The sequence below is a fragment of the Falco cherrug genome, chromosome 8 (assembly GCF_023634085.1).
Source record: "Falco cherrug isolate bFalChe1 chromosome 8, bFalChe1.pri, whole genome shotgun sequence".
NCBI lineage: Eukaryota > Metazoa > Chordata > Aves > Falconiformes > Falconidae > Falco > Falco cherrug.
Genome location: NC_073704.1, coordinates 5,739,224 through 5,754,888, shown reverse-complemented (window position 1 = coordinate 5,754,888; position 15,665 = coordinate 5,739,224). Strand labels below are relative to the sequence as shown.

General features: G+C 43.0%; 1 protein-coding gene across 3 annotated transcripts in view; it reads left to right on the top strand.

The window, feature by feature from the left end:
- Window positions 1-340: 340 nt before the first annotated feature.
- The window catches only part of DIP2A (disco interacting protein 2 homolog A), a 122,022-nt gene continuing 106,697 nt past the window's right edge, over window positions 341-15,665 (top strand). Inside the window, exon 1 of one of the 3 annotated variants that reach the window (XR_008733419.1) lies at window positions 341-760. Coding sequence is in view for 2 of the 3 variants with exons in the window: in XM_055717572.1 (XP_055573547.1) it covers window positions 664-760 (97 nt within the window). In the remaining variant the exon portion in view is untranslated. The remainder of the gene's footprint in view (window positions 761-15,665) is intronic. The other 2 variants (XM_055717572.1, XM_055717573.1) reach the window with 2 other exon arrangements.

Below are 15,665 nucleotides of genomic sequence, written 5' to 3'. Positions count from 1 at the left end.
GGTACATGCAGTGCAATTCGGCTCTGTGAGATGGTCCGTGCCCCCTCCGGGGAAGGGCTGTGAGAGCAGCCACCGGGGCTCTGTCCCTGTCCTGTTTTCTGCTGAGAGGGAGAAGCGGGAGCACGTGCGGTCTCGCTGTTTTCGGAAGGGGACACGGCACCAGCAGGTGGGGAACGGGGAAGGGCAGCCGCAGCACGCGGGAGAGGACGGGTTGTGCAGAGGCCCGCCCGCAGCGGCGCCTCCCGCGGGCCGTCCTGCCCTCACCGCCGGGGGAGCTAGGGGAGCACCGGCGGGGGCCCGGCGCGCAGAGCCCGGGCAGGACGGGCCCCGCCGGGCCGCGGCTCCGCTCGGGTGCGGCGGGCGGGTGACTCCCCTCAGCCGCGCCGCCTCGTTTCCCGCCGCCAGGGGGCGCGTGCGCGCGGCTGGCGCGGGGCGGCCTGGGAGCGCCCCGCCCTCCCCCGTTGGCCGCCCCGCCCCTCGCGCGGGGCACGCGTCCCTGGCTGCGGCAGTGGCTGCGCGGGGCGGCAGGGCAGCCGCCTCCTCCTGTCCCGGCCCGGCCCGGGGCCGCCGCCTCCTCCTGCCCTGCCCTGCCCGCCCCCGGCCCCACCTGAGGCAGCGCTGGGCGGTGGCTGTGGCGGGGCCCGCTCGCTCCTCGCCCGCACCATGGCGGCGGAGCGCGGGGGCTGCTCGCTGGAGGCGGTGCCGCTGCCGCCTGAGGTGCGCGAGAGCCTGGCGGAGTTGGAGCTGGAGCTGTCGGAGGGTGAGGGGCGCCGGGGCACGGGGGGGCGGCGGGGCCCGGGCCGGCGCGGCGCGGCGGCAGGAAGCCCGCGGGGCGCTTCCGCCGTCCGCCCGGGGCGGGGCGGGGGCCTGGTCCCGCGGAGGGGCCGGGGGCGGCCGGGGCCTCGTCCCGCCGCCAGCCCTGGCAGGGGAGCCGGCTTCGGGAGCCGTACAGCGGGGAGTCGCGGCCCCTCTCTGCCCGGGATCCCCGGCGCTGGGAGACGCGGCTGCACCGCCCGCCTCTGCCGCCCGCGCCCGGTGGGAGCGGCGGGGGAGCCTCTTCAGAGGCGTTTTGCAACGGCCCTGAGGTATTTTTCCGCTCGATCTGAGCAGGCACCGAGGCGGCCAGTTAGCATGCAGCTGGATACTCTGAAAATACCATTTAAAAAAAAAATATACCTCTTCCTACTTACAGCTGAAAGCTCAAGTCTCTCGCTTCTGTTCTCGCCATAAGCCCCAACGTTTTTACCCTTCCCTGTATATCAAGTTTCCAGTCAGAAATACGGTGACGTTCCCGCCGCGCCTCCGGTGAAGGAGCCCTGGGCCGGCGGCGGCGCAGATGTGGCGCCAGGCGGAGGTTCACTTTGACAATATACTTGTGCCCATCTGTTGGTTTGCTGCCCTCCAAAGGCACAGTGCCTCTCCATCCACCTCCAGGCTTGTGGTTGGTGGTAACAGGCCTTCTGTGACCCCTCTGGAAATTATACTTGGTTTTTTATTGTTTTTTTTTTTTTTTTTTTTTTTAATGTATTGGTTCCCTGGCACGGCCCGTGCTGCAGACAGGCAGGTGTAGGCACTTGGTGCAGGAGAGCACGCAAGGGCTGGACAAGACGGGGACAACGTTTTCTGGGAGCGGTTGTGGCATTTTCCCTAGCTGTGTTGTCTGAAAACCTGTTAGTGCCGTGGTCCTGGTGTAGGAGCATTCAGTTTGCTCCTCAGATGGTGCAGTTTTCAACTCAGTATGTTCAGGTGGGCATAACTGGGGTTATTTCACCTTAATATGCTGGCTGGTTATGTTGTGGTGTAGGAAATGATTCACAGGTTGGCTGTTGTCACCTCCAGTGTGGAACCTTTGGTGCAGAGACAGAGGAAAAATATACGATCGGTAACTTTGTTGTCCAAATTTAACGTGTCACTGCATGTCTGCCAGAGCAGTGGGAAGCGGCACCTGATACGTACTGTTGCTTGTGTGAGAGGAGTTCCTGTGACTTCCGAGACGCAGTAGCGTGCAGCCGCGTACCCCGGTGCTCTCACACTGCGGCCATGCTTTGTACAGTGCCTCTTGCCTGTGTGCCTGCGGGCGCTTGTGGATCGGCCAGGATATGTTTGGGTTGGCTTCTCTTTTGCGTAGGTCCTGACTGTGTGTTTGTTTAACCACTGGAATATATACATTATTTTTTTAATACATATGGCTCTGCAGTATGGTAAATGTTTGAAACACCTAAAGTGATTGCAAAGTGTCTTAGTGCAGTGCATCTGATATTGAAATTTGTATTGCTGTATAGCTGTTGCGTTAGTTAAGTGAACAGATAAAGTAATAACATTATCTCAAATTTCTTGACCACTCTGAAGACTTAGTTCATTATCTTGGATGCAATCCCTTTTCTGCCTTGCTTGAATGACTTGAAAGCATTTGCGGGTAGTTCTTCAACATCTGGTAATACGTTATGTGGTCACATTCTGCAGTCACTTGATGTTTGTATATGCTGCTTTTAATGGACCCCTCTATCATTAATATTCAGAACTTGGAGATGAAGGAATAGTGATCTAGGTTTAGGTGCTTGCATTTGAATCTATGCAGAGATTCTCAGTTATTTCCCTCTTTTTATATGAGCAGAATCAGCCCATAGTGGAAGTCCTCTGCTGACAACCGCTTCCTCAAGTTTTCAGCAGCCTTTTTACTGGTGTACAGTGTTCTTCTGTACTTTGTGTATGGATGTCGTAGCTGACCTCTGCCTTAACGAAGGCTTGTGTGTGTGTGAAAACGGGCAGACCGCAGGGAGATTTAATGGGGGATTTTTTTATGCTGAATATGCTGTAATTAGAGAAGGTCGTGCTTGGGAGTATGTTACCACAACCTGGGAGGAAAAGAAGAAACTTGAGAGCAAGTTCCTTTCTACTTTGGCTGTGTACTTTAATTGAAATGTCATATATGCTTTGCTGGGGCAGGAATAACATATGTTCTCTTTGACTACATTATTTTCACCTGTAAATAAATCAAGAAGATTATTAAAAACTTCTTTCGGTTTTGCCCCAGGTTGTCATAGCGAAGGTTGGGAAGAGTCTTTGCATTTACATGTAGAAGAAGAATGAAGACAATCACAGTACGTTACTACTTTCTAACGACAGCTCAAAATCCCAAATAGAGTGTTTAGTTTAGAAGAGTTTTGCATGGGCAGGGAACTCCAGCTCTTGCTACAATTCTAGTCACATGTCTTGTTATGGATCCTTTCACTTTTACAAGATCCTAATTGTCAATCCAAAGATTGACAATTGTTTGTATTCTTCATGTACTAGAAAAATAATAGTTGTGGGTATAAAAGAAACCCTAGAACGGTGCTGCTGTGTTGCTTTGTTATATCAACACTGTAATTTCTTGCTGAAAAAATTAGTCTTTTAGTGAAAACGAAGAGATCTGCCACAACCTTTTTGGGAGATAAGGAGAGTTTTGAGATGATGGTTGGCAGCTAAGCTGAATTGTAGCCGATTGATCTGTAGACTAAGCTTACTTACCTTAAGACTGTAAGATGCTGCAGCTTTCTATGTCATGGAAAGATGCAGTTACCTAATCAGCCTGGCAGGGTCTTCTGTAAAAGCATGAAAGTGATGCTGTGAAAGTCCAGTACTTCAGTTTTTTATTAGTTACTATAAAATGTGTGGGTTTTTCTCTTCTATGCTCTGAAAGAGAACTAAGGTTATAAATCCCTCTTTTTTTTAAAAAATAATCCAATCTGCAGTGGAGATTTTGTAGGAGGAACATGAATGTGCTGTTTTAAAGCCTGTACCTGTTTTATGACAGCGTGTCATATATTTGTGTGTTCTTTTATGTGTCTAAATGTACTTGTATGCTTTTTTTCATTAAGGTATGCTAATTTTGAAGAGCAGGTCTTATTTGGACACAAATGTTAATTGTGTAATTTGTCCATTCATGAAAACCACATTTTATTAGAAAGCTGTGCCTCAAAACAACTTTTGACTGCTGTCTGTGCAAAAGGCTCCTCGTTTTTATGCTTTTCCTTTTCAGAGCTTTCCCAGATTGTGTTGTAGTTTTTTCCATGGCGCACAGCTATAATTTGCTGGCTTATGCAATGAGATGTGTGTTTTGGGTAAGAGAGATAAGCCTGAGAGGTCATGAAACCCTTTCTCTGGCAGAAATAAATATTGACATTTAAAGACCTCTTTCTGAAGAGCGCTAGGTGCTGCGCTTCCACTGTTCGAGCAGCCTCACTTTTACTCCTGTCAGCTGAAGGGATGTGGAATTGGGTCAATTTTGCTTCTTCCAGGTCATCTGTGCAACAAGATGCCTCACTTGTTCTTTCTAGTCCAAGGACAATATATGTTGGTCTTTCAGAGTCTTACAAGAACATATGACTACACTTGTGTCTTTTCTTGGAAATTTTTTGTACTTATTGCTGTGTGGTTCTGATGAGACCGGGCCATTTGGATGCATAACATGATTTGCCTTCAGTAAACATTACATAAAAACCTGAGGAAAGAAAAATGTGGGTTTACAGACTTTCACGTGGCGGTTGGACCAGTGTGTGAATGTTAAAATGCTTTGCTTTTTTTTTTTTTTTTGTCTGAATATCGGATCGGCTTTAAACATTAAATATACGGATTTGGTTTACCATTTAAGAAAGGAAGAATTGGTGTGTGTGAGAAGCTTTATCTGTGGGGTTTGGGGGGTTTTTGAAGTACTGCAGGTAGTGTAATGCATACAGTGTGGAAGAAGGTGAAGAAAGGTTTACTGAAAAAAATTGAAGGTATTTAGTGTCTGACATTTTTGATTGTTGCAAATCTTCCAGTGATGCTCTAGCAAATACTTACTGTAATAACTCGCCAATATTAGCCAACTAGCAGTGTGGTTGATTTTTTTTTTTTTTAAAATAAATTGATAAGAAAATACTCTTCTTGGGCAGAACACCTTCCTTATAAAAACCAAAGGTAGTGGTCAGAGCTGAAAAGTTTTAACTCACTTGCTTTTGTTACACTAGCAGTATTGTTGTGGTATTAAAATACTGTATGTGAAATTGCACGCACATAAATGCATACTTTAACCTAATATTTTTATGATAAAGCATGGTATTTGGGTGTTAAGTGTATTCTGGTCTTAATTTGGTAGTTTTCTGTTACGGAAGTCTTCAAAAGGCGTTTCTGCATATTGCAGTAATTTACCACTTCTGATTTCATTTTAACGCTTGGAAGTAAATGCAGTGCGAGGCTGTTGGGGAGAAGAGCTGTTGAAACTGGGGAGACGGATGCTCGGTAAGTGGATGGTAGTCTGTGAAACTTGACCTGCAGCATCTTCGTTGCTTAATTTCTGGGCCTCTCCAACAGAAACTGTTAATTGTGTGATAGTACTTGGGGCTTGCCAAATGCCCATGGGGACTGAGTAAGTCTTAAAAGCTTGTTCTCACATGTCATACCTGGCGCAGGTCTCCGTGACTGGCTGACGTCCTTCGGGCTAGCTCATATCCTTAGGTCTGGTTTATGACTGAAATAGTCATGCAATGTTCAAAGGGAAGCAGGTTTCTGATTTATTTTATTTATTTATTATAAAACAGTCCCGTGGCAAGGAGTGGTTGCCATTGCAAGCTTCATGGTTACCGTACACGAGGGATCCTTTAACTCTGGTCATGTAAGGTGTCTGAAGAAGGTCTTCAGGGCTAGTTGTTTGTGACTATCAATTGATGGAACAAGGCTAGCTTTTTCTGCCAGCTCTGTCTGGAGGTCAGCTACTGTTGTATTCTTTATGAATACTTGCTGCTTTAATGCTATATTGTATATAAGCCAACTAGCGGCAGCCAGCTCAAATGCACCTTGTATGGGTACTAGCATATTTGAATCCTTTTATCAAAGTGTGCCTGTGTTTAAACTGGTTTTGCTTTCACAAATTTTGATTGTAAAACTACACAATGATGTAGCTAACATTGCCTTCCGGAAACATTGAGAGAATCTAGTTATAATGGCTTGGCCTTGTTGGAGCCCAATTTTTCAATAGTGGGTCTCTTAATCACATTCTCATCTCCTGTCATTCTTAAATTTATGTTGTTTAATGCATGTATGATGGGATTATTGTTAGAAAGGAAGGGAGGGGCTTTTCACAGTCTGTAAGAGGTGGAGGATGTAATTTGCTGCTACTTGAAATGAGCATTGTGAATGTGTATATGGAGTTGCATTTTCAGCCATCGTTGAGGATAAGTTCTAGGAGATGAAACCTGCTGCCCTCACAGTGGTAGGCCTTTGCTCCAAAACCTTCTTTTTGTTCTATGTGCGAGCAGATCTCTTGCCTGCTGTGAAAGCTGGTGGCTTCACAGGCAAGAGGTGTTACTGCTGGATGGAACTGCTCTCCCAGCCGTTCTCTTTCACTGATGGCACCAGTGGATGCTAAGTCACCTGCAGCCATTGACAGGCTGGCTGTGAGCTAGCTGCCCTGCGGGCTGTCATTGCTCTGTCTTGTCCCATTGCTCTGACTGGTGAGCTAAACCATGTCATTAAAGAGCAGGTGCCATGTGCCTTTAGCTTTCTGAAGCTGTGTTCTGGTCACAACTAAATTTTCTTTTATAGCAGCAGCAGCTGAAAACTAGATTGCTTTTAAAGCCCACTTTTTTCCAAGTAAAACTTTCTGATTATGGTAGAAAACACAAATTAACTTGTCTAATAAGGTGATGTTTGGAGTGAAGATTTTTTTTCCTTACTGGTTATGACAGCTTTAATGATACTGTTTCTGTTAAACTGTAAAATGGAAATAACAGCCTTACTTGGTATGGTCAAGAATGGTGTCTTGTCTTAGCTGAGAGCATCCTTACATTTCTATCTTTAGCTGTTTCTGATGAAAACAGTTCTGTGAGCAGTGAGAATCTGCAGAAAACATAAGGACATCCAGTCTTATGTTGACATCTGTGGCTTCCGACTTAGGAGTGATGGTGATATACTTAAAGGCTTACAGAAAAAGGATTGTTGTGTTATCTTTATCAGTTTGAGGAAACAGAAAATGCACAGCTGGGAGAACTGGGAGTGCTAGGTCATCAACTTTCTTTCCAATCAAAGCAGAATTTCAGACTCGACCAGTTAGGTGGTTGGGGCTTTTTCTTTTTCTGGTCTTTTGGATTTCTGCTCTAGTTAACCAGTGTTTAAATTTATCATCTTCACTGTGTTTGAGTGGAAGAATGTAAAATACTCTCTGCCTCATTCAGAACCTATCCTGCATTGAATGGTTGACTGCAGTTGTTGGAGATTGAGGTTGAAGACTTAAGTGGTGGGTCACTATGTTTCTGGGAGATACCTTAATTCATTGCTAGTCTGAATGGCAACACAATAATAACTGTGAAGTGCTGGGTTTTATCTAGCTAAGACATGGGTGACCTTTGTCAGAAATTCCTTTAGGATTTCTTTAGATGTGCCTCTGGGCAGGCTGCTCTAGCTGCCACTGCTGGAGCAGTGGGTTGAGCTGGGTTGAACTTGAGTTCTTTCAGACTTCAGCTGTTCTGTGGCAGAGGGCTGGACTTTAAACCCTGTTATTCTTCTGTATGCTGCTTTGCAAGGAAGGTTAAATCCTGCTGAGGAGCAGGAGTATGATGGCAACCTGTACTCAAAGAGAATTAAAGGAAATATGTTTTTCTTCCAGCTGTTTTCATGCAAAAGTAAGCTTCCCTTACAATTATACATGCATGTATTTATTAAGTAAATAGACTTTTATAAAATCAACATTGAACACTGTCCTGTGTTCTACCTTCTTATCCTTCCCTCCAAAACTAAATCAAGGTCTGTCAGCCCTGGGAACATGAAGTGATTTGGGGTTTGGGTTTTTTTTTCTCATTTGGTAGTTAAAATGCTGTTGGTTTGTGGGGTTTTGTTGGGGTTTTTTTTGTTTGTTTGTTTGTCTTTTCTTCTGGAGTGCGATTTCATTGATGAAGGGTTATGGGTATATTTTGGACTGAAGAACAGCATGACACAGAGATTCAAGACATTCATAACATTTCATACTGCTGAGTTAAAGATTATCATCCAGTTCTGTTACTGGAAGAAAGATCTTTTTACTGTACCTGTATGCAAATCAGAGGCAAAATATTTCAGTCTTTCTGATTATGTGACAATCATTTGCTTATAAAGAATCTGTATGTTTACCTTGGAATAAATATTGAAGTATTTGACAGTTTCTTGGCACGAGGTTTGTAGCTTTCAAGGAAACAAACCTGGAGCATTCTCCTGAGTTTTGTCGAAGGTTGCAGACCCACATTTGAAGATCTGCAGTAAGATTAAAAAAAGTGATTTTCTTGGGCTAAGGTTGAAGAAAGCAGTTCTGCAATGCAGAACTCGGGGCACCAAGTTGAAATGTGTGGCTGAATCATTAAAGCCTCAAAATCATCATTGTAGCCTTCTACTTTCTTACTGTTCTGTTACCACCTTTGTTCTTTCTCAACTGTTGTTACCCCGGCAATGCTCGACGGGACACAAAGTTGAAAAATGCAGCATTGTCTGGCTTGCCTCCTAACAAGTGCATTTTATTCACTCCTCCTTTTTGATAACCTGCTTTCTTTTAAACCTCCTTGAATTTTTTGTGCGTGTTCCTGTGTCTGCTAGTGAGTGTCTGAGAAGTTTGTTGAGAAAACAGTGAAGAAAGGAGCTCAGAATCTTCCCTGTCATGTTGTTACCTTTTAAAGGTCAAGATGTTTCCATTTTGCTATTTCTGTGTGCATCCCTTTAAGAATTTGGATAGACCTCTTATAGCTGCTGAATATAGTTGGGCCTCATGCCTTTGCGAGCAGGAACTTCTTGTTCACTGTTCCTCGTGGTTGCCAGCAAGAAAGGTCTGACAAAATTATGCCTCTTCTACTATGCATTGAAAATGCACTAATAGCTGATGCAGTATTATGAAGATAGCTGCAAGCATCTTTTATTCTGGCTTTTTGTTATAATTTGTTGTGGCTCAAATTCTTGAGTTTTTTTCTTTTTCCATTTTGCCAGTTTTCTTGTTTCTTTCCTTCCTGCTTATCTATCTTTCCCCTAGAGTCCCTTCCAAAGCAAACAGCTATTTCAGAAGAGAGTTATGAGGGTAACGTTTCCTTATTTATCTTTACAACAATATTCCACACTACTGCAGAAACTGTTGATTGCATTTAGAAGCTGATGATGAAGTTTAAAGGGTGTGCACATACATATATGTATATATTGGCCGTATCCGTTCAGCTAGCTCCTTCCTTACTGCTGGGAAAGATTCTAACACTGAGATTTTGCTACTTCCCTTTCTCTGCCCTATTATCCTTTGTGCAGTGGTTTTCCGATGAAGTCTGGGGGCACCCTTCTGCTGCAGCGGGAGCTCGTTCTGTCCACTTCCCATCTTGCGCACAAGAGAACCTCAGTTTTTACAGTGGTTGCCTCACTTCTCTGCTTTCTGGCTGCTGCTGGGAAGGGAGCTGGAAGGGGGCCTGTGTCCATCCTGGGTTCTGGGTAGGGTGCTGTTTCACCATGCAGCTACACTGAAGAAGGAGCTGTTGGCCAAAAGGGGAATTCCCATCACCAAGTTTTTATCTTGAGCTATATCTGGTACCCGTCCGATGCTGTGATACAGTGGCAGCAAATTAACAGACGAGAAAGACTTTTTTTTTTAATTATTTTATTTTTTGTAAGCTATGTAGTGAGTTGAATTGGCTTAGTGTTACAGCCAGCTGGGTGCAGAGCTGGACTGGATTGAAGGGAAAATGATGGAGGTTGCCAATACTTCAGCGTAGCTACAACATGAATTCATATCCAAAATAATTTTTTCAGTGACTGCCTGTATCTGTAGTGCTGTTTCTTCAGAGCTGTCCTGGATCCAGCCTGGAATGAAACATTAGCCTTGCTGGTTATAGCAGCATTTTGACCTTCTAGAGCTTGAAATATAAAAACTCCCATAAATCACGGTGCAAGATCGATATTGTTAGTGTCCCACAGATCTGCAATTCATCAGATGCAAGGAAAATACAAGCCACTTGCTATTTTATCACATAGGGTTTAAAAAGCTATTTATATGTGGAGAATTGAAAATGTGTAATGATAGGTGGTTTAAAGATAACTAGAGGGCCTTCAGCTCTGTCCTGGCACAAAGAGGTTTCGGCAGGGCAGTCCAGGAACTGTGGCTTTTCTGGAGGCAAAGAGGGCTGGGGGGTTTGGTTCTATTTTTTACTGTTGCAGCAAGGCACATGGGTAGGTGGGGCGAATGAAGAAAGGTGTATGTACTATGGAGGATGACAGTACAACAGCGAGGCTGAAAAGAGAAGTACTGTGAATGGTATAAAGATAAAGGATGAGCAATTTTTTTGTGCAGAGCAGGTTCAGCTCACAGATGCTGGTAAGCGTCATGCACTGTGCAAAGTCCATGGTGGGAATGTGTCATCTGGGGGAGTGGAAGGGGCAGCACCTGTGAATTTCCCCCTTCACCAGGCTTTAGGTTCTTGGCTATCTCATGGGTTTGTGCTGATGCATTTCCCTCCAGCAGACCTCCCAGCTCCAGATGCACCGGTGGGTCCATCCTGTGGCTGTAGTGGTACATGCTGCGTATGAGCAATGCTGCACTGCACGCTTCTCTTGCTGGTTGCTGTCCATTGTGCCAGAGTGGTCTCTACCATCCTGGAGCTTTGTATGATCCCAAGGTATCAAAGCAAGGAAGATTTCCAGCTGAATGCATCACGCTGTCCCATGATGTTTGTAAGGTTTTCACCCTTGGTCTTTGAACCGACCTCTTTTTGACAGAAAGAAACTGCGTGCTGTAATAAAGTAGGGAGAAGAAACTGAGGGCTAAAAAAGTGTGCTGCCCTGTCTTGTTATCTTCAAGACCATTTTGCTTCCTGGTATGAAGCCTGAATTTGCTAAAAGTGTCACAGTATGAGACCTCTTGTCTTATATGACAAGGAATAAAAAATGTTAAGAAAATGCAGGAGTTTGTAGTTGCAAAGAAAGCATGTCAGACATATCGTATCATTAAAGCACACTGGGAGGCAGGGTTAGGAAAAGATGTTTGGGATCACTGGGGAAAAATGTTTGTTTACTGTGACATGTTGTTTAAAAAAATATTTAAGTTTCTCATTTCAGATGTTTGTGTATAATTTGTGTTTTGTGGGATTACTTCCATTTGCAGGGAGTATTCACCAGAGTTAGAAGCTCAGTAAAGATTTTTCCCTTCATTTTTTCCCAGAAATTGTGTTTGAAGAAAGCAAGTATTTAGGTTTGAGCATCTTTTTCTAATTTTTTTTTGTTGTAAGTTTTCATTTACTAAGTAACAATCACTAAGAAACTTAAGCTATATAAACCAGCTGGCTGAGGTTGTAGTACATGTCGTGGGAATTACAATGACTCTACTTGGAAATATTAATTCTTGCTCTTTGCCTTGTTTCTGCTGCTTATTACTGAACCATTTAGCCAGAAGAGACCAGTGAGGTAAGGATTAGTTTGGCTGTTGCGGCTTTGTGTGTTGTATTTTTGCTGATTGTGAATTCGTCTTCCTTGAGCAGTTTGGTAAACTGAGAAACAATCTATTTTGTGGGGGTCAAATCCAAAGTTGTAGCTGGATATGTCAATTTGAGGAACAGTGCAGGAGAAGAGGTGGCATGTGCCTTTGTCCCTGTGCTCCCTTTCCAGTGACCCCACCTTGTTTGTAAGGGTTTGGGTTGCTTTTCTTGAATAATGCAGTAAACTGGTCTGTTTAAAAGCATCATTATAGTAATTGACTAGTGTGATTGTGTGGCAGATGGAGGAATGTGTTAAGGAAATGGGTATTTTTAAACAGGAAACACTCTTAGAACAAATTATGTATCTAGACTTACAAACTTGTGATGCCAGAATTGGATATATCAGCAACTGTTGCCTAAATGAGTGCAAAGTCGTAGTTTTCTTCAAATTTTGGTTTTAACAGATGTTGACACTCTTGTGATTTGGTTTGTGTTTGTTTCCATAGAACATCAGTTTATAAATTTATCAGTGCCTGAGACTGACCATTAGCAAGTTAGTATCTTTCCTTCCCAACAGAAGGTGTTTTTCAGGTGTCCTTCAGAATGGTTAGGTGCTGCTAATTGAAATGAAAAATTTTGGGTGCTGGAAATTCTTTTAACAGAGCTGTTTGCAGGAGGCAGGGGCTACTCCAGAGATCATAGAATGAAGATCTACAAAAGGTAGCACTATGAATATCACACTTTTTCAGTGAAAGTGTTTGTTTTTTTTTTAATTTGCCTTACTGTTAATAGTAGAATCTTGTGGCACAGTACACTAAACTAGAGAAACCTTGCATCGTTTTCCAGCAGGAAGAGAAAGGGAACCAGAACCACATGGAATAACTGTAGCTTCACTTGTTCTCCTTTTCCAGGAGAGGTGACAAAAAAAAAATTACTTACAGACTAGCTGTATGAATTTTACTTGGGAAATGGAGTAATCAGCTGCAGCCTGACAGCGTTGTAGTAGAGGCATCAGCATGATTCCTAGTTACTGAGAGTTTCTGTCCATCTTAAGCTGTTAAGTTCCGTTCATAGGGATCCCTTGTATTCAGTGTTCACTTGTAGTTATGCCTCCATATTCTGATCTTAAGCTACTGTTAAGATTAGAAACAATAAATGGGCAGTGTGTGAATTCTGATATATATTCCTTTTGTCCTCAGCAAGTTGTATGGGTCTTAAACTTTGAGAGAAGTCCCATGTGTTGCAAAATCATCGCAGGATAGTCATGTTGATGAAGGTAGCTGACAGGCTGGTTTGAGATGATGGAGGAGGAACAGAATGCTTAGTAAAAACCAGTAAGTGGTAGATAGTAATAAGAAATAAATTGTCTTGTAATTTTTAAATGGAAGCTATATAAATAACATTTGACAAATTCACTGGCTGAGTAGGTGCTTCCACAACTCCTGTATTGCTTATTCTTCTCCCCTGGCAGGACCAGTGTTGTCTCACGTACATCCAGAGGTGAGAAAAATAAAAATAATTTTAAATACACAAAACTTGTGAATAGTTAATGTCTGACAACTTGTTCCTGTAATTGTTTGTTCTGTGCCCTGCTGCTTCGTTGCATCTTCCACCTGGGTGATTTTGCTTACTGTTGTGCTATAAATGGGTAGATTTTTCTTGACTGTGAGAAGAACCTGTTCTTGGTTTTACCCAACTCTGGCCAAAGTCTTCAGCGCTACTGATAACCCACAAGTTTTTTGGCAGCTTTACCTTGCTTTAGTGGATATTTGTAAGTAGTGAGGTGAACCGATAGGTACTTCATGCTTAACTTTGAGCCGTGCTCTGCAGTGCTTCAATCATGCTTGCTGTGTTGGTGCAGTATTGTGCTTCTCAAGCCCAATAAATTAAATCATGGGCATTCATCTGTATATTTAATGTTAAGTTTATAGTTTCAAGTTTTGAATTTTAAGTGCACGTGGAGTATTTTTTGAATAATAAAGCTCAAAGACTGTAAATGAAGTAGGTGGTATCTCTTGCAGCATGATGCAATGCATGAAGCTCAATAGCCATTTCTGTGTCATGTTTGCAGTATGGTTATGTGCTGCATTGAGAAGTGTGGTAGCACAGTAAGCTCTTCTGCGTAAAGGGGTAGAAATTAACAGCAGCCGTACAGCTTCAGACAAACACTTTGCTTGAGACATGCTGGACAGGTATTCTGTGAGCCGTTTGTTCTTTCCTTGTTGTCCCCCCAGTATTTTTTTTTTCATTACTGGCTGTTATTCACTGAGCCTGTAACTAGTGTTTGTGATAGAATAAATCATAACAAGAGGTAACCTTGCAGTGTTAAAACAAGCAATGTTTTGACAATGTTAAATAAAGAGAGATTATGAATTGGCATGAGATAATTCCCCGTGGTGACTGAAGGGTACTGTTGGATAGATTGATGACTCATGCAGTATTGATGTGATCAAAAAAGTGTTTTATCACATGAAATAGCTTCTCAATGCCCTTTTATAAGGGAAATTCAGAACTTCAAAACTTGAGAACTTATTTTGCAGCCGTCACTGGGTATCGTATTTGGTAGAATGACTGCAGTAAAATTAACTGATACAGTGTAAAGACCATATCGTAGTTTTGTGCTAGGAGGACAATATGACTGTTCACTGGAAAATAATGCTGTTGTGCATAACTGGTAGAAGTATCTTTGGCAGAATATGGTTCAGATTATTTTAAATAGAGATATTTCTCTAAGCACAACATTTATGACCAAAGGGGGGAAAAAACCTCCAGACTGCTCATGTTGACATACTATCGTCAGATGATAAACCAGGTGATAAAATAATAACTTTTGCAGGTTTATGGATTTGTAGACATTTTTAATAGCAGTGAAGTAATACACATGTAATGGAATGAAGCTATTGAGTGTTTAATGGTAAATGCTGGTGGATTGTATTTTAAGACTAAGGAAACTTAAATTTAAGAAAAATGCAATTACCAACATTATAGGAATTACTGTTACTCCTTTGAGACTCATCTTCAGGGTTTGAACTTGTTTTTCTGTATAAATGATTTATTTGATTCCAAGTATATCCAAGTATTCTTTAATTGTTTATTGAATTGCTAGTTTGTGCAGTCTATACTTAACTGCCATAAGCATTTAAAAAAAAATCTATTGGTATGTTTACTAGAGGAAATGTTTGAAGAAATTGAAGAGGATTTTTGGTTTTGGTGGTTTTATTTTTTTTCAAAACCAGGAGGAACCACTATTCCAGTTATTTCTTGAATTGAATCATAGAATAGAATCACAAAATGGTTTGGATTGGAAGGGACCTTTAAAGGTCTACTAGTCCACTCCTCCTGCCGTGAGCAGGGACATCTTCAACTACATCAGGTTGCTCAGTGTTCTGTCCAACCTGACCTTGAATGTTTCCAGGGATGGGGCATCTACCACCTCTGTGGGTGACCCATGCCAGTGTTTCACCACCCTCATCATAAGAAACTTCCTGTTGGTTACTTTCAAAATAGTAATTCTCTTTTCCTCAGTGTCTCAATACTTGCTCAGCGTAAATTCTTTTTACCAAGTGTCTGGCACTTGCTCTAACTCTTGTCTACTACTTTCTTTTTCTACCACACGGAGGAAAACCTAACAGCATAATATTCCTTTCTGACTTGAGATGACAGGACAGCTGGAGATCAGCTTAAAACAGATGACAAGCAGAGAAGACGTTTTCTTTTCGTTGCTAGTGCTAGCTAAGAAGTTTTTATTCTACCTCTTTCTCATCACAGGGTCAATTTCAAATAGGCTTTCTTTTTCTTTCTGAAAAATGTTTGTTGTCTTACTTGAAATGTTTGCTAAATATTAGGCAGAGAAGGACTTCCAAGAATGTGCAGGGGTATGTTGCCAGGTGTGGACCTCAGTGCTGGTTTTTTGTGCTGTAGAAAGTTGCAGTTTTTTGCCAAATGCAGTCCTCTGCTACCCCAGGAAGATGGGAGCTTGGGACTCAAGGAAACTCTTTGCACTGGATGTTTACTGCTTTACAAACAGTCAGGAAAACATCACGTGAAGACCTCAGGATGTTGCTGTTTACACATTCACAGGGAGAACCAGTGGTGCTTCTACCAGGAGACCATCCACCTTTGTTCAGAAAGGATGCTAAGGCAAACCCTTATTAGTTCCTAAGGTTTCTTAGGTGCCAATTAGCAAATGTTATCTCCCCTCAGTTCTTCCAGGGTTTTCGAGGAAGTTTCTGATGTCAGGGC